Source organism: Jaculus jaculus, chromosome 1, assembly GCF_020740685.1.
Source record: "Jaculus jaculus isolate mJacJac1 chromosome 1, mJacJac1.mat.Y.cur, whole genome shotgun sequence".
NCBI lineage: Eukaryota > Metazoa > Chordata > Mammalia > Rodentia > Dipodidae > Jaculus > Jaculus jaculus.
Genome location: NC_059102.1, coordinates 164,611,652 through 164,630,828, shown reverse-complemented (window position 1 = coordinate 164,630,828; position 19,177 = coordinate 164,611,652). Strand labels below are relative to the sequence as shown.

Here is a 19,177-nt window from a genome sequence, read left to right as displayed (position 1 = left end):
TCCTAAGGCTTAGCAGGCAAGCACCTTAACTATTAAGCTATTTCTCCAGCACTTTCTTTTTTGGTTTTTCGAGGTAGGATCTTGTTCTAGCTCAGGCTGATCTGGAATTTACTCTGTATTCTCAGTGTGACCTCAAACTCTTGGCAATCCTACTTCTGCCTTCCAAGTGCTGGGACTAAAGGCATGTGCCACCATGCCCAGCTCTTGAAGTCTTTTTAAATTTTTCTTTCTTTTTTCTTTTTTTTTTCTCAATTTTTTTTTCTTTTTCTGGGAAAAAGAGATTTATTTTGGCTTACAGGCTCGAGGGGAAGCTCCACAATGGCAGGGGAAAACGATGGCATGAGCAGAGGGTGGACATCACCCCCTGGCCAACATAAGGTGGACAACAGCAACAGGAGGGTGTGCCAAACACTGGCACAGGGAAACTGGCTATAAAGCCCATAAGCCCGCCCCCCAACAATACACTTCCTCCAGGAGGCATTAATTCCCAAATATTCATCAGCTGGGAACCTAGCATTCAGAACACCTAAGTTTATGGGAGACACCTGAATCAAACCACCACATTCTGCCCCTGGCCACCATAAACTGATATCCATACATGATGTAAAATACAATGCATTCAGTCTGACTTTAAAAGTCCCCATAGTTTTTATCAATTCCAATGATGTTCATACATCCCCATAGTTCAAGATCTTTTAACTGAGCCATAATACCAAAATATAACCTCAAAAAACCCATAATGGCACAGAATAAATATTCACACTGCAAAAGATGGCATTGGGCATAACAAAGAAACATTCAACCAATACAAGATTTAAAACAACCAGGGAAAACATCAAACTCTGTAGCTTCAAGTCCAGCAACTCTAGCCAGTGACAAATCTTCAAGTCCGATAATTCTAACGAGGAACAAGTCTCTGGCATTCCAATTCCGCCCCTCCAGCTAGGCTACTCACAGTCCTGGGAAACTTCATCGGGGCCGGCAGCTCCTTGGCAGCCATCTCATGGTCCCGGCATCTTCACTGGGTCTCCACTGCAAGCCACAGTTCATCCTCATGGCCCCATGGGGTCTCTATGCAGGCAACCAGAAAACCTGCTTCACACTGCCCATGGCCATTTCCAAAACACAAGACCGTGTTGCAAACTCAATGACCCTCTTTCCAGCATTTCTTATACTCCACAATACCAGGTAGGGTGCCAATTTGTTAATCCAGGGGGTTTGTTTTTGTTTTTTGAGGTAGGGTCTCACTCTGGCTCAGGCTGACCTGGAATTCACTATGTAGTCTCAGGGTGGCCTCGAATTCTCGGAGATCCTCCTACCTCTGCCTCCCGAGTGCTGGGATTAAAGGCGTGCGCCACCATGCCCGGCTTTTTTTCTCAATTTTTATTAACATTTTCCATGATTATAAAAAATATCCCATGGTAATACCCCCCCCACACTTTCCCCTTTGAAATTCCATTCTCCATCATATCCCCTCCCCATCTCAGTCTCTCTTTTATTTTGATGTTATGATCTTTTCCTCCTCTCATGATGATCTTGTGTAGGTAGTGTCAGGCACTATGAGGTCATGGATATCCAGGTCATTTTATGTCTGGAGGGAGCACATTGTAAGGAGTCCTACCCTTCCTTTGGCTCTTATATTCTTTCCGCCACCTCTTCCACATTAGAACCTGAGCCTTGGAAGGTGTGATCGAGATGTTATTCAGTACTCCAGTCACTTTTTTCCAGCACTATGATACCTTCTTCATCCCAAGGTCACTGCCATCTGAAAAGAGAAGATTCTCCACCCAAAGTGAGAGTAGTGTTAATATAAGGGTATAAATATTAAGAGAAGTGCTTACTGGGCAGTTTGATAAGCATAGTATATACATTTATCCAGATATCAGCAGATGTTACACACCTAGGGCTCATGACTACCCCTGTTTTAAGTTTTCAGTATCAGGGATGTGTTTCCCCCCATGGAAGGCCTCTAGTCCAATTGGAGGGAAGTTTGTTTCCACCATGATAAACCTGCCACTATTGCACTTGTTGGCTCATTTGGGCTGGCTGGCCAATTATAAGGCTTGCAGTGTCCAGTGTTGAGTATCTTCACTGCTGGTATCTCTTTCTCCCATTGAACTACATGTAGTATGGCTTCTTCTAGCTTTCTGTCAGCTGGTCTACATGGAGGAGGTTATGAGCTCAGTTCCAGCAGGATTTCTCAGTGGCCTTTCTTTCTTTTTTCTTTCTTACTTTCTCTCTCTTTTTCTTTTTTTCAAGCTAGGGTCTCACTCAAAGGCTAACCTGGATCTCCCTTTGTAGTCCCAGGCTGGCCTCAAACTCACAGCAATCCTCCTACCTCTGCCTCCTGGGTGTTGGGATTAAAGGCCACCACATCTGGCCCATTGAACATTTGTTGTGGGCTGGAGAGATGACTCAATAGTTAAGAGCACTTCCTGTACAAGCGTAGTCCCACATTAGCAGTTGGGCATGGCCATGTATGTCTGTAATCCCAGTTCCATAGAGGAGCAGAGAAACCTGAATCTCATCAGAGCTAAAAAAAAAAAAAAAAAAAAAAAAAAGGACTAAGCATGGTGACACATGCCTTTAATCTCAGCACTTGAGAGGCAGAGGGAGGAGGATTGCTGAGAGTTCAAGGCCACCCTGAGACTACATAGTGAATTCCAGGTCAGCGTGGGCTAGAGCAAGACTCTACCTTGAAAAACTAAAACAAACAAACAAACCAAAAAAAGTGACAGACTCTGGGGTCAATAAGAGACTGGCTCAAATAAGAACAGGTAGAAGAGCAGTGGATCTAGACACCTGAAGTAAGTTTGCTCCAGCCACCACAGGTGAGCACATGGGGTGCTACATGAACACATATGTGTGTCCATACTGCACATACAAGATTGTATGCATTTGCAGATTTAGAGTAGATAGTAGCCACAGTGATCTTTGGTGAGAATAAGTCAATTCAGAGAGTTCAGTAGGAGACATCTGAAATGGATCTTGTTTGAATTTTGTTGTTGTTATTATTATTTCAAGGAAGGGTCTCAATCTAGCCCCTACTGACCTGGCACTCATTCTGTAGTCCCAGGCTGGCCTCGAATTTACAGTGACCTCTGTCTCTTCAGTGCTGGGATTAAAAGCATGTGCCACCACACCTGGAGTGAACTGGATCTTGCAAGGTCAGCAGCTACTGAGGCAGGAGGAAGTGCCAGCAGCCTGAACAAAGATGCAGAGCTGGGAGTATTCCATGGCCAGTCAGGAGCAAGGCAGACATGTCCACCAGCCATACTTAGTTGCAGTAGTATTAGCAAGGTAATTTGAGGCTAGATTGAGTAAAAGCTTCAGATGGAGGTTAAAGGTTTCTCCCATAACCAGGATCAGCTACATAATTTGTGGGGCATAGTACAAAATGAAAATGAAGGCCTTATTGATTTTTTTTTCCAAGACAGTGACAGCTTTGCATGAAACCAAGCCCAAGGCCCTTCTAGTATATGATTTTTTTTTTTTTGAGATAGGATCTCCCTATAGCCCAGGCTGACCTGGAATTCACTCTGTAGTCTTAGGGTAGCCTCAAACTCATGGTGATCCTCCTACCTCTGCCTCCCAAGCACTGGGATTAAAGATGTGTGCCACCACACCTGGCCTTATACATGATTTCTTGAGTGTGATTGCACAGGTCACTAGCCCATTGAGGCAGCTCTGCCTGAAGCCTACTTGGGAAGCTGGTGACAGTGTTATAGTAGAGGAGAGATGTCCTTGGAACCAGACTAGAAAAAGATTATTCTGGAATGTCTGATAGCTAGCTGGGTCAGAGGTAGTCCAAGCAGGGAGACTGGTTGGGCAACCTTCTGAGAGAGACAGTAAGGGAGGGTTGGGAAGGAGGGGCTTCTATGGAGGCTGAGGGGCAGAGGGTAAGGGTGAAAATGGGGTCAAGGCCTGAGTGTGGTCCAGAGGATTAGCCCATTTAGATGAACGCAAATGTCAGGAAAGACCCCTGGATGCTCCTTCTTTTACCTCCAGTCATTTCCTTTTCTCCTCCCTATTCACTGGGCCTTGGCCCTTAGAGGTGACATACAGAAAACGAATTAGCAATGCGGTGACTCCATTTGGCCACCAGAGGGCAGATAATTCTCATCCTTGAATTAGGGGTGGGGAGTGAAAGGTACTCTCTCCTCATTGCTTTTTTCACAAACTTTATAAGAATGTGTCCTTGCCAACTTCTTCCCCTTGGGTGGGTGCCAACATGGAGCTCCGGTAGGACAGGAGGAGACATCCTAGAGTCCCAGTGATTTACTAACACTGTAGGTGGATCTGTTTCCCTTAGGAAGTACTTCCTGGAGAGAAAAAGAGAGAATGGACACGCCAGGGCATCCAGCCACTGCAAAGGAACTCCAGACATAGCACTACGTTGTGCATCTAGTTTATGTGGGTCCTGGGGAATTGAACCTGGGTCCTTTGCAGGCAAACACCTTAACTACTAAGCACATCTTTTTATTTACTTATTTATTTATTTCTGAAGTAGGGTTTCTTCCCACCCCTCTGATCTGGAATTCCTCTGACCTGGAACTCATTCTGTAGTCCAAGGCTGGCCTCAAACACAGAGACTCTCCTACCTCTGCCTCCAGAGTACTGAGATTAAAGGCCTATGCCACCACACCTGGCTGGAAATCAGTTTTATTTTGTTGTTGTTGTTTTGTTTTTTGTGGTAGGGTCTCACTCTAGCCCAGGTTGACCTGGAATTCAATATGTAGTCTCAGGGTGACCTTGAACTCACAGTGATCCTCCTACCTCTGCCTCCAGAGTGCTGGGTTCAAAGGTGTGCACCACCATGCTTGGCTAAAATCAGAGATTTTTTTTTTTTTTTTTTTTTTTGGTTTTTCGAGGTAGGTTCTCACTTTGGTCCAGGCTGACCTGGAATTAACTCTAGTCTCAGGGTGGCCTTGAACTCATGGCGATTCTCCTACCTCTGCCTCCCAAGTGCTGGGATTAAAGGTGTGCGCCACCACGCCCGGCAAATCAGAGATTTTTTTTTTAATTTATTTATTTATTTGAGAGCGACAGACACAGAGAGAAAGACAGATAGAGGGAGAGAGAGAATGGGCGCGCCAGGGCTTCCAGCCTCTGCAAACGAACTCCAGACGCGTGCGCCCCCTTGTGCATCTGGCTAACGTGGGACCTGGGGAACCGAGCCTCGAACCGGGGTCCTTAGGCTTCACAGGCAAGCGCTTAACCGCTAAGCCATCTCTCCAGCCCCAAATCAGAGATTTTTTTAATCACCATTTTCCCTCATAATCCTAAGGGTCTCTCAGTTTCTGTACCTTGGGGGACCAAGTCTTTAGTTCCTGTAGGGCATCTGCCTCCTACCCTCAAAGTGCTTTAGAAAAGGGCTGGGTCAAGTGTGGTGGTGCACACCTTTAATCCCAGCACTCAGGAGGCAGAGGTAGGAGAATTGCTGTGAGTTCAAGGCCACCCTGAGACTACATAGTGAATTCCAGGTCAGCCTGGGCTAGAGAGTGAGACACTACCTCGGGGGGAAAAAAAGGGGGGGGGCTGGCCTTGCGTGGTGGTTCATGCCTTTAATACCAGCAATTTAGGAAGCAGAGGTAGGAGGATCACTATGACTTTGAGACCAGCCTGAGATTATATAGTAAATTCCAGGCAAGCCTGGGCTAGAGAGAGACCCTACCTCGAAAAACCAAATAAAGGGGTGCTAGAGAGATGGTTCAGTGGTTAAATTGCTTGCCTGCAAAGCCTGTCGATCTGGGTTTGATTCCCTAGTACCCAAAGTCTGTTGGGCGTGGTGGCGCACACCTTAAATCCCAGCACTTGGGAGGCAGAAGTAGGAGGATCTATGTGTGACTCTACCTCAAAATACAAGAAAACAGGGCTGGAGAGATGGCTTAGCGGTTAAGCGCTTGCCTGTGAAGCCTAAGGACCCCGGTTCGAGGCTCGGTTCCCCAGGACCCACGTTAGCCAGATGCACAAGGGGGCGCACGCGTCTGGAGTTCGTTTGCAGAGGCTGGAAGCCCTGGCGCGCCCATTCTCTCTCTTCCTCTATCTGTCTTTCTCTCTGTGTCTGTCACTCTCAAATAAATAAATTAATTAATTAATTAAAAAAAAAAAAAACATTTGCCCACAAAGCCAAAGGAACTCAGTTCAATTCCTCAGGACCCACATAAGCCAGATGCACAAAGTGGCACATGTGTCTAGAGTTTGTTTGCACTGGCTGGAGGCCTTGGTGTGCCCATTCTATCTGCTGCTCTCTCTAATAAATAAAAAAATTATATATATATATATATATATATATTATGCATGTGTGTGTGTGTATATATATATATATATGTACACATGTGTGTGTGTGTGTGTGTGTGTATACTTTTTATTTTTTTGAGGTAGGGTTTCATTCTAGTCCAGGCTAACCTGATATTCACTATGTAGTCTCAGGGTGGCCTTGAATTTATGATGATCCTCCCACCTCTGCTTCCCAAGTGCTGGGATTAAATGTGTGCCACCACGGCCGGCAATAAAATTATTATTATTTTTTTTTAAAAAAAGAAAGGTAGGAGGATTACAAAGTGAATTTCAGGTCAGCTTGGGCTAGAACAAGACCCTACCTCGAAAAATAAAACAAAGAAAGAAACATGGTCTCTTCAATGCTGAGAAAGATCTCATAATTTATAAATCCAGTAAACTCCCTACAAATAGGGAAACTAAGACCCAGAGAAGGAAAGAAAAGGAGTACTTTACAGGGTGTGGTGGCACATGCCTTTAATCCCAGCACTCTGGAGGCAGAGGTAGGACTGCTGTGAGTTCAAGGCCAGCCTGAGACTACAGAGTAAATTCCAGATCAGCCTGGGCTACAGCAAGACCCTACCTCGAAATAAACAAACAAACAAAAAGAAAGATGAGAGAATGGAATTTCAAATGGGAAAGTGTGGGGGTGGGGAGGGAGGGAATTACCATGGGATATATTTTATAATCATGGAAAATGTTAATAAAAATTAAAAAAGAAAAAGAAAAGAAAAAAATTAAAAAATTAAAAAGAAAGAAAGATGGGAGTATTTCCAGGGGTCTGGCCCATTCTTTGTGTCATTCTGAGATTTTTTTGTTTTAAATTTGTAAACAGCGACAGAGGAGAGACAGACAGAATGGGCATGCCAGGGCCTCTAGCAGCTGCAAAAGAACTCCAGCTGCATGGGCCCCCTTGTGCATCTGGTTTACGTGGGTCCTGGAGAGCCGAACAGGGATCCTTTGGCCTTGCAGGCAAACGCCTTAACCCCTAAGCCATCATCTCTCCAGCCCTTTCTTTTTCCTTTTTTTGAGGTAGGGTCTTGCTCTACTAGCTCAGGCTTACCTGAATTCTTGGCAATCCTCCTACTTCTGCCTCCTGAGTGCTGGGATTAAAGGCGTGTGCCACCACACCCAGTAACAAAGATTTTTTTAAAAAAAGAACTTTTATTTATTTGCCAGCAGAAAGAAAGCGACAGAGAATGGGCGCACCAGAGCCTCTTGCAACTGTAAAGGAACTCCAAGATACATATGCCACTTTGTGATCTGGGTTTACCTAAATAGTGAGGAATCGAATCCCGGGCCATCAGACTTTGCAAGCAAGTGCCTTTAACCGCTGAACCATCTACTCAGTCCCAGTACTTTGTTTTCTCTGTAGTTAAATAATACGTCCTGGAAACCCACGATTGCTGTTCAAGTTTTGAAAATACATGAAAACTGACGGAAAGTAACGAAGAGTGGGACTCTAACCTCGGCCAGTCTCGGGTGTTGCCGGAAATGGCCTACGGTAGCCCTTGGCCGAGCGAAGGCCCGGGGGCGTGGCCGGCTCTGCACGCGCGGAGCTTCTTCGGGTGTTTCCGGAAACTGCCGAAAGCCAGTTTGAAGTGGGCGGAGAAAGGTCGGTGGGCGTGGCTGCTGGGTGGCTCCGGCGTGTCCAGAGTTACTTCGTGGATTTCCGTAAACAGAACCGAAGCTTGGTCTTCCGAACGAGGAGGTGTGCGCGATCCCAGGGAGACTTCTTCGGCTGTTTCCGGAATTCACCCATAGTTCGTGGCCGAGAGGAGAAGGCGCGCCCCCCTCCCGTTCCTAGCTGTTTCGGATGTTTCCGGCTACTGCCGGCGGAAAGAGCCGAGGGCTGGCGGTGGTGGCGGCCATGTTGGGAGCAGCAGGTCCGGCGGCGGCTGCCTGTGTGCCGGGCGCGGAGCTGTGCGGCTGAGGGCAGGGGAGGAGCGAGGCAGGCGGCCGGCTGCGGCGGCAGAGAGTAGGCGGAGCGGCGCCGCCCGGCCGAAAGGCGGCACAGCCCAGCCGGGGGTCGGGGGGGTGCGGTCCGGAGCCGCTCGGAGCCGGCGCGGCCTAGCCCGAGCGGCGCATCCCCGGGCTGGCGTGAGCGGCTGCCCGGCCTCCCCGCACCCCCGGCAGGGGCCCATGCAGCGGGTGCTCCTGCTGTGAGAAGCCCCGCCCGGCTGGACTCCGAGCCTTTCCTTCCCTCCCTTCCTCCAAGCTTTTCGGTTCCTTCCCCTGAGACACCGGCGCCATGTCCAGCGCTCGGACCCCCCTACCCACGCTGAACGAGAGGGACACGGAGCAGGTAAGGAGCCCCAAGGGCTCCCCAAATTTTCTGGCTGGGCCCCTGCACCTTGCAGAACCTCCTGTCTGTGCTCTCGTGCTCCTGCTGCCAGCCCGCAAGCCCCAGCTGCCCTGTCATCTGGCTCCCGGCACATCCCCTTTCAGATTCTTGACCTGGGACCCACCTTGTCCTAAGTGTGAGCGCTCTTCCGTGTTAACCTCCCCAGCTTCCCCTTCTCTTCCCTTTTCTATCTCAGGGGCCTTTCTGGTCTTCTTCCACCCACGCTTAAAGCAGCCACCTTCCTGCTCCTCGAATAACACCCCGCGATTTGTCGTAGATTATTGTCCACCTCTTCCTGCATCTCTGTAGCCTTGCTCCCCCTCCGCCCGCACCGGTTCTTCCAGTCATCGCCCGCAGGGTCCTTGCCCAGGAGTGTGTTCTGGATCCCTATTCCCTTTAACTTCCCCAGCTTTTTCCATCCCTGCTTCTTCGGGTTCCAAATTGGGCTCTCCCTGTTGCTTGCAGCCCACCAGCTCCACCCTCGTCACCTTTCCAAATCGTTCGCCTACTCTTTGCTCATCACTTTCCCAGGCTCCTGGCGCTGGCAGGTGTCGCTTCCGTGTTTCCCATACAGCTGTCATGCGCATGTAGTTTTCCCACAGGTTGTCTCTGGTGTTCCAGTCACCACTCCCTTCAGATTCTTTGGTTCCTTGTTCTTCTCTCTCTGGGCAAAGTTTGGCTCTGAAGTCCCTAGTCCTCCTGTATTCTCTTTGTGAATGTTTCCCCAGCCTTCTCCGTGGGCTCTTCCCCCATCGTGGGAAAAAACATAGTGTTTCTGCCCTGCTGCGTTAACATAACCTGTTGCTGAGTTCTTCTCAGGCCTTTTTGCATCTCCGCCTTTCTGCCTTCTTACCCTGCAACACAAACTAGGATGTCTCTTCAATCCCGTGTGTCACTTCTCGTAGTATCTTCCTCCTTGCTTGCTACTTCCTGTTCCTCCACCTCGCTCCATCTTCTTTACTATGCCTCTTAATTTAATCAGTGCTGCCTTTCACGTCCACAGGAGTCTCCTGCCCTCTTCACAGTGTATTTATCCCCTCTTCTCCACACCTCTGTCTCTTCCTTCCTACTGGCTAGTTTTGTAATTCCCAGGAAGTGCCCTCCCCTCACCCCAATTTACATGCTACAAGTCAGCCTCATAACCCTACACATTCTCCCTTTATCCTGGCAATCACTGCTATGTTTGTCATCCAAGCTTTTGCGTTTCTATGTTATCTTACCTCTGAGCCACAGCGTCCACTTTCCATCCCTCCCCTTTTTTCACCATTGCCAAGTGTCCTTTGCTGCCTGCCCTGCAGAGTCCCTTGCTTTTTTGCATTCTTTTTCCATATTACATTCTTTAGGATTCCCTCTTGTTCTGTTTCCTTTGTAGCTAGGTAGGATAGAGCTGCTGTTGTAGTCTCTCATATGCTAACTTCCTTCTCTGAGAATCCCTTCTTCCCTCCTTTTATTGACTATGCTTTTCTGCTTTATTATCTATCCCCTTGCTCTCTGTCACCTGGGCTGCTAGAATTCTAGAGGTATCTGGACAAAGTTTCCTGCTGTCCTAATTGACCCTTATGATTTACAGATTGTTTGCTTCTGGGATGAAGCCGGGATTGCGAAGGAGGGTCTGTTTGTCTCATCACTGGGTCTGGCAGCTGGTCTTGCATGAAACTGAGGAGCTTGGTCTGTTGTTGCAGAGTTCCTCGCTCACCAGCTGGTTCTCTCCTGAAAACCACTTTCCCTAGGCCCTCTTGAGGTTGCTCCTTTCATCCTCATTCCTCTCACAACCTTTATTTTAGTAGGTAGACCTTGCCTAACTGGAGAACTTTCCCAGACTGTTGATTATGAGCTGCTAGGAGGAGGCCAAGTGACTGACTGGCACCCTTAGGCATTTGGGGAGTGGTTGGAGTGCCAGTTCTGTTAGAATGGCTTAGGGGGCATTGTGTTCACCAGAGAAAGTAGCAGACTGCCTCAGTGTGGTTTCTTTGTGCTGTTTACTAAATGTAAATGCATTAGTGCCATGGTCTTTTTCTTTTTTTCTTTTTTGTGATGTGTTCAGATTTCCTGTCTTCCTTACATGCTTTGCATACTGTTGGAGCATGTAGTGGGGATGCAGGAGCATGTCCACTGATTAATCCGGAACCATTTTGGAATGTAAGCTGCTGTGATACCTTTGTCCAGAGCAGTGGTGACATACTTTGTCATCGTGTTCCAAATCATGAATTACTCATCCTGTTACTCTTATGAACTTAGGTTATTCTGAGCCAATTCATGACTCTCTCTAGTTCTCAGAGTTGCCATGCTATTGACTTTCTGTTAAGCCTTATCCTAGTAAAAACTTGGACTTTTGGAAAAGCTGGATGCCCCTATTACAGGCAGGTGTCTGGTTTTGTCTGTTTGCTTGTTTTTGTGGTACTGAGTATTGGATTCAGAGCCTTGTGCATGCTAGGCAAGTGCTCTGTTCTGAGCTACATCCCCAGCCCAGCCCTGTATCCCAGAAAGCAAAAGGGAAAAAAAGACAAGCAGCAGCTCCTCTGATCCCAAGGCCAGGGTGTCAAGCTTCGTTTAGAATAGCTCTGCCACCAAGTGGAGGGAGGTACCCTTCTGGACATCTCACTGTAGTTCTAACCCAAGTGTGTGGAAGCTCAATCATTGCAGTAGCCTTAATGTTAGGAAATAAAAAGCAGGGCTGGAGAGATGGCTTAGCGGTTAAGCGCTCACCTGTGAAGCCTATGGATCCCGGTTCGAGGCTCAGTTCCCCAGGTCCCACTTTAGCCAGATGCACAAGGGGTCGCACGCGTCTGGAGTTAGTTTGCAGAGGCTAGAAGCCCTGGCGCGCCCATTCTCTCTCTCTCCCTCTATCTGTCTTTTATTTTATTTTATTTTTATTTTTTTTAATTTTTATTAACATTTTCCATGATTATAAAATATATCCCATGGTAATTCCCTCCCTCCCCACCCTCTGTCTTTCTCTCTGTGCCTGTTGCTCTCAAATAAATAAAAAAAAAATGAACACAAAATATTTAAAAAGCAAAAGATTTGGTTCTCTTTCCACTCTCACCTTATTTAGATTTAAATCATTTAAACTAGTTTCACCAGAAAATAGGTAAGCAAACTCCAGTGGTTGTTTCCAATCCCTTCTTGTGCCCTTTCTCCCTTTTCTTTAAAAACTGTGGCTGATCAGAAGCTGTTTCCAAGAGCTTTTTGATCACATCTGAGAAACACACAGAGAAAATGTTGAAGCATAAAAATAAACCTTCTGTTGCTGGATTGCCTGTTTGCTGTCAACTTTGCTTCTAACAGTGGAAGTAGTAGGAGATTGAAGAGAGTGATGCTCTGTCTTTAGGATGATTTCTGTGACACCTGATTCTAGACATCGTTTTTCAGAACCAATTCTGCTTTCTTTTGCACGATTCTGACCTGGGGCTGGTAGTTTTAAATCTGAGCTGAGCTTTCTGTGAGCTTCTTTTCCAAATGGCTCTGCTGGCCTGGATGCTTGGCAGCGTTGAAAGCAATCAGCCAGATGAGATGACTTTGTCTTTTAGCCAGTAGCACCACAGCATAGGCAAGTGTGGAAAAGGGTCCAACTTTCAGAGTTCACCTGTCCCAGGCTAAGGCTTTTGGTAATTCCTGGGGGTAGGGCCTTGTGGCTTCAACCTGCCCCACCTTCAGGACCCAGAATGAGAGGGCTTCTGAGAGAAAACAGGGATCTTTTGGTACCCACCAAGTGACAGTACTGTCCTAACTCTTGTAGGGAGTGAGAGACGGTGTCTATTCTCTCAGTCCTGAAGTGGAGTTTGAGGATTGATGAAGAGGGCAAATCTAAGTTACCGGATACTGTACAGACAGATGGATTCTGATGGCCAGGCCTGTGATATGGGTTTGGAATCCCAGGTACTCTGTAGGCTGAGGCATAGGGCTTACGAAGTTCAAGGCCTACCTAAACTATAGAGTGAGTTCAAGAAAACACCTTAACATCTTCACAACCCTAGAATGAGTTCAGAGCCAGCCTGGGCAGCCTATTGAGACTGTGTCTCAAAATGAAAAGTTAAGGGAGGGTTGGAGAGATGGCTTAGCAGTTAAGGCGCTTGCCTGTGAAGCCTAAGGACACAGGTTCATTCCTCCAGGTCCCATATGAGCCAGATGCACATGGGTCTGGAGTTTGTTTGCAGTGGCTAGAGGTCCTGGCACTCCCATTCATTCATATCCCCCCCCCCTAATAATTAAAGTAAACTTAAATTTTTTTTTTTTTTTTAAAAAGGAAGAACCCAGGTGTGGTGGCACACTTCTTTAATCCCAGCACTTGGGAGGCAGAGGTAGGAGGATCATCGTGAATTTGAGGCCACCCTGAGACTACATAGTGAGTTCCAGGTCAGCCTGAGCTAGAGTGAGACCCTACCTCAAAAAAAAAAAAAGTTTAAAAGAAAGAGCTGGGGATGTAGCTCAGCGGTAGAGCATTTGTCTAGCTCTAGAGTTCAGTCTTCAGTATGGGAAGAGGATAAAGGAGGAGTGGTGGAAGAACTGAAGCACTTCATGTGCACATTTATTTGTCAGACCCTAGTGTCCTTTCTGGTCAGCACTGCACTGAATAACTCATTTTTTCTCGTTTGACTTTGGTGTGTATGTGAACAGGGCTCCTTGGCCAGGCTGCTGCCTTCTGAGTAGGGCTGTAGGTGAATGTTGACCCCACAGTCTTCCCTCCTGGGTCCTAGAGATTTTGAATGACGGTTGTTAGAGCATCAGCTCTAAGACCATGCCCTATGTCTTTGACCTGATAAAAGTAACTCGTGAAGGGGCTGGAGAGATGGCTCAGTGGTTAAAGGTGATTGATTGCAAAGTTTGACGGCCTGGATTTGATTTCCCAGTACCCATATAAACCAGATGTGCTAAGAGTGGCACATACTTCTGAAGTTCGTTTGCAGTCACAGGATACCCTGGTGTGCTCATACTCACTTTCTCTCCCTCCTTCCTTCTTTCCCTCTGTCTATAAATAAATAAATAAATAAATAAATAAAATTGGGGGGGCTGGGGAGATGGCTTAGTGGTTAAGGTGCTTGCCTGTGAAGTGTAAGGACCCAGGTTTGATTCCCAGTACTCATGTAAGCCAGATGCACAAGGTAGCTTGTGCATCTGGAGTTCGTTTGCAGTGGCTAGAGGCTCTGGTGTGCCCATTCTTTCTATATCTGCCTCTCTCAACATAAATAAGTAAATAAATATTTTAAAAATTTAAAAAGTGACTAGTGAATTACAATAATGCTTCCATTTTGTGGCCTTGGGGAAATAGCTGAACAGATGGATACAAGTCAGTCATTGAGAGTTGGCCTGCTTCAGATTGAAATCAAGTTTGCACAGGGATAGCTGAATCTTCCAGACAGTGGCAAAGATTGGCCTGCAAGTTTTTTCAGCATAAATGTCTTAGGCAGAGTTGATGTCCACAAGGTGGAAAGAAATGGAGGACTTATTTCCCTGAGAGGTTTATATGATGAAATATCTTTAAAAGTCAGAACTTTCTGGCTAGACTGTTTCCCCTTTGGACAGAACAACCCAATTCTCAGTGGGCATTTGACCAGGACTAACCCAGGTCTTCATGAACTCTTTTCCATTGAGCACTTAGCCACCTGGCTGCCATTTCTCTTCTCCCAGGAGCTTCTGTGATGTTCCTACATATGTATTATGTCGACTGAATGAATATTTTATGCTTAGAGTGCAGCCAAGCTTCAGACTTTGTGGCACATTATCGACAAGTGGGGTGGGGGTTGAGCGCCACCTTTGGCCCTAAGATAGTGTCTCTGCTAAATGGACTCCCCCCAGAAGCACTTTGAATCCCATAATGGATTGGGTTGCAGTAACCTTAGCAGATGGAAAGGGCCAAGGGGTGGTCATCTTCTTCCCTTAGGCTGCCTGATGAGGCTTCCCATGCCCAGCCCTGCTTTCCTCAGCTTGGTTAAGCTGTGGGTCCCACTATCAGGCCCCTGCTTTGGGAGGAGTTATGTAGAGGGGTTAACTCCCTTTTGGCTGTTATGGAGCTGCCAGAATTACTGTTTTTCTATCAAAGCAGAAATTGAGAGTGATGTGGAAAGGGTGATGTTTAAACTTGGCCCTTCCTAGGAGGCTCAAAGATGACAGGCAGGATAGGTGACCAAGTTTCCTTCTTTTGATGGGAGATTCCAGTATTTGTACATTTTGCACTTGAAGCTTGGCTTCTCCGGGCTTTCTCCCAGCCTTCATCAAAGACTGCATGAGTCACTAAAGTGTTAGCTGTGCATTTTTCCTTTCTGTCTCAGCATAGGGAGAGTAATCCTTTACAAACCTCTAAAGAGGAAATCACCCTTTCCCCATGCTGGCATGGGTGGTGGCAGGTTATCCTGACTTAACCCTGGCATAACTCCCTGTCACAGCCCCACCACAACCTCTTGGTATAGGCTACTGACTTGAGGTGAGACTACCAATTGTGAAACAGCCCCCAGAGAGAATCTGGCCTGTTGGCTTCCTGTTATTTCTCAGAGGAAGCATCCTTGGTCTGTCCATGCTCACTGGACCAGCTCCTCCTCTTGGGGTATAAATAAGCCAGATTCCCTTGATTTGCATGTCAGTTCTGGCTATAATGGAAGTTCAATGATGGCTTTGGGTTCTATCCACAGATGTCTTGTTTTTGTGTTTGCATCCATTCCCCCTACTTCTAGTTATTTCTTACATTTCTCATTAGAAGGCAAAACAAGCATTTTTCTCCCTTTGTATGCCAGATCATTAATTTTAGGCCTGTAAAACTATAAGATGACAGGGTTTGGTAGGAGAGAGGCTGAGATGGACATTGATATTGGCTAGGGGCTCCCAAGGGACAGTTTGGGGAAGGTACAGAGAAAGAGAAGGGTAAGTTCAATGACTGGTTCCCAGCCTTGTTGGCCTTTTTCTTTTTAATTTAGGGAACGTGGAGTAGACCTGGGCTGCTTTGTAGAACCAGTTAAGCTGGTTTTGAGCTGGGCCGGCCTATTTTCCTCTGTGCTCTCTGGGAAGTTGGTTTACAGAGGTCTGCCTCCTTTGGAGCTGTGCTTATTGAGGCGTGAGTTTAAAAGACATTTGTAAACAGCAGCCCCTCAGACTCCACAGATGCCCAGTAGGTCCTGGGACCTCCCCTCCTGACAGGAGGCTGTTTCTGCACACCATGCTGATATTCACTATTTTACACCCCTTCCCTGGAAGGTCTGAGGCACTTCCTTTCCCAACTCAGTTGGTAAAAGGTCCTTGGCCTAGCCAGGAGGAAAGGTCTGGGTCTGCACATGATTCCCCCATTTGTGGATCTGAAAGGGTATAGGGACACCTTTGTCTCCAAGTTGCTGGGGAAGAATTAGGAGGAGCATAGTTTTGTCTTTGGCAGTATGAAGGAACTTTTAGCAGAAGGGAAGTTTTGAGTCCTCCTCCCCTTTTTGAGGTACTTGTAGAAAAGGTGAGAGCTATCATCTTCAGGTACCTTAGGGAATCTCTTTCAGAGACTAGGACCCATCCAGACCTCAAGACTCCTCCCTTGGCCAGTGCTGCTAACAGAGGACTATTAAAGCAGAAAATTCTCAAAGTATGAAAATGCTTGGCAATTAGTGAGCTAAGCCATTTGCAGACAGCTGCACCCTCTGCCCTGTCTTGGGGTTAGCTGCTCCTGTACTACTGCAGTGGCCTATTCATTCTCTTGCCATGCCATTTTACTGTCCTGTGTTCTGTGTTGATGACTGCTAAGTGTCAAATGCAGGGTGCTCTCCTCTTTCTTCCATCTTCCAGTCCTTTGCTTCTGTCGTCACTCCCCACCTCTCCTCCACAGATGACCATCATTTGGATGTCTTTGCATGTAGTGTTGGAGGCACTTGTGGGTGATTCCTTTCTGCCTCCCTTGCCCTCTCCCTTTTCCCAGGGTCTCCTGCATGCTACACAAATGCTCTGAGCTGCATTTCAGCTCTTGGTGAAAGTTAGAATAACTGATTCAGTAGTCATAGAAGTGGACCCTTTTCGCCAGCTTGGTCTAGCACAACATACTGACTGGAGTGAGAGGTTCTGGCAGATTTTGGGAAGAGATCCTGGCACCATAAGTTGTTCCACTGTGGTTAAGAGCAGGGTTTTTTTGTTGCTGTTATTTTTTTAAAGAGATTTGTTTTTATTTATTTATTAGAGACAGAGAGAGAGAATGGGCACACCAGGGCCTCTAGCCACTGCAAACAAATTCCAGACCCATGCGCCGCCATGTGCATCTGCCTTACGTGGGTCCTGGAGAATCAAACCTGGGTCCTTAGGCTTTGCAGGCATGCTCCTTAACTGCTAAGCCATCTCTCCAGCCCTTGGTTTTGGTTTTTTGAGGTAGGGTCTCGCTCAACCTCAGGCTGGCCTTAAATTTACAGTAACCCTCCTATCTCTGCTTCCTGAGTAGTGAGATTAAAGGTGTGTGCCTTTAATCCTAGCACTCAGGAGGCAGAGGTTATTGACAACTTCCATAATTATAGACAATAAACCATGATAATTCCCTCCCCCTTTCACTTTCCCCTTCACAACTCCACTCTCCATCATATCCCCTCCCACTCTCAGTCTCTTATTTTGATGCCATCTTTTCCTCCTATTATGCTAGTCTTGTGTAGGTAGTGCCAGGCACTGCAAGGTCATGGATAGCCAGGCCATTTTGTATCTGAAAGAGTGCATTATAAGGAGTCCTACCTTCCTTTCTTTGGCTCTTGGATTCTTTCCACCACCTCTTCCGTAATGGATCCTGAGCCTTGGAAGATGTGATAAGAGATGTTTCAGTGCAGAGCACTCCTCTGTCACTTCTCAGCACTGTGGTGCCTTTTGAGTCATCCCAGAGGTCACCACCATCTGAAAAGAAGCTTTTCTAACCAAAAATGAGAGTAGCACTAATATATAGATAGGTATGAACATTAAGGAAAGTGCTCATCGGGCAGTTAGGTTAGTATAATATATGCATTTAGCCAGGCACCAGCAGACATTATACCCCTAGAGCTTATGACTTCCCCTGTCATAGGTTTTCAGTATCAGGAATGTATTCCCTCCCTTGGAGCAGGCTTCCGGTTCAATTAGAGAATGGTTGGTTTCCTCATTAACAGACATGCCACTCTTGCACCAGTTGGCTCAACTTGAGGCTTTTAGTGTCCACTGGTGACCATGGAACTGCATGCAGCGTAGCTTTTTCCAGCTTTCTGTGAGCTGATCTTCAGGGAGGAGGTGTTCAGCTCAGCTTAGCAAGGTTTCTCAGTGACCCTGTAGCCCAAGCATTGTGGCAGATTTCTTCTTAAACGCCTTCACCAGTTTATTTTTTATTTTTTAATTTTTATTTATTTATTTGACAGAGAAAGGTGCTGGTGGCGGGGGTGGGGGGGAGAATGGGCATGCCAGGGCCTCCAGCCACTGCAAACTCCAGACGTGTATATACCCCCTTGTGTGTCTGGCTAACATGGGTCCTGGGGAATCGAACCTGGGTCCTTTGGCTTTGCAGGCAAACACCTTAACCACCAAGCCATTCCTCCAGCCCTAGTTTCTTTCTTTCTTTATTTATTTGAGAGGATGAGAGAGAGGTGGGGTGGGGGACACACACAGAGAGAGAAAATGGATGCACCAGGGCTTCCAGCCACTGCAAATGAACTCCAGATGCATGTGCTCCTTTGTGTATCTGGCTTACATGGGTCCTGGAGAATTGAACCTGGGTCCTTTGGCTTTGCACCTTAACCACTAAGCCACCTCTCTAGCCCCTAGTTTCTTTTTACTGTAATCAGTTGCAATCCCTTGGACAGTAGTCAGGGTCTTTCAGTTGTTTCTCTGTTGAATTCTTTTCTGTTTTTCTTTCTTCTTTTGGTTTTTCAAGGTAGGGTCTTACTCTAGCTCAGGCTGACCTGGAATTCACTGTGTAGTTTTAGGGTGGCTTTGGACTCATTGCAGTCCTCTTACCTCTGCCTCCCAAGTGCTAAGATTCAAGATGTGAGCCACCATGCCTGGCTAAATTATTTTTTAAATTATTTTTATTTATTTCTTTGAGCTTCCAGCTGCTGCAAACGAACTCTAGACACATGCACCACCTTGTGCATCTGGCTTATGTGGGTCCTGAGGAATCAAACCTGGGTTCTTTGGCTTTACAAGCAAGCACTATAACTGCTAAGCTATCCCTCCAGTCCCCTGGAGAATTCTTTTTTTTTTTTTTTTTCTTTTTGAGGTAGGGTTTCAGTCTAGCTCAGGCTGACCTGAAATTCACTGTGTTATCTCAGGGTGGCTTTGAACTCAGAGCAGTCCTCCTACCTCTGCATCCCTACTGCTGGGATAATGGCATGCGCCACCGTGCCCGGCTCCTTGGAGAATTCTTTTGTTTTTGTTTTTTTTATTTATTTATTTGAGAGCGACAGACACAGAGAGAAAGACAGATAGAGGGAGAGAGAGAATGGGCACACCAGGGCCTCCAGCCTCTGCAAACGAACTCCAGACGCGTGTGCCCCCTTGTGCATCTGGCTAATGTGGGACCTGGGGAACCGAGCCTCGAACCGGGGTCCTTAGGCTTCACAGGCAAGCGCTTAACCGCTAAGCCATCTCTCC

General features: G+C 46.9%; 1 protein-coding gene across 6 annotated transcripts in view; it reads left to right on the top strand.

The window, feature by feature from the left end:
- Nucleotides 1-8,360: 8,360 nt before the first annotated feature.
- Mark2 (microtubule affinity regulating kinase 2) overlaps nt 8,361-19,177 on the top strand; it is a 97,373-nt gene continuing 86,556 nt past the window's right edge. For all 6 annotated transcript variants that reach the window (XM_045151396.1, XM_045151395.1, XM_045151394.1 and 3 more), the window contains exon 1: nt 8,361-8,584. In XM_045151396.1, coding sequence (XP_045007331.1) covers nt 8,531-8,584 — 54 coding nt within the window. In that variant the 5' untranslated portion in view covers nt 8,361-8,530. The remainder of the gene's footprint in view (nt 8,585-19,177) is intronic.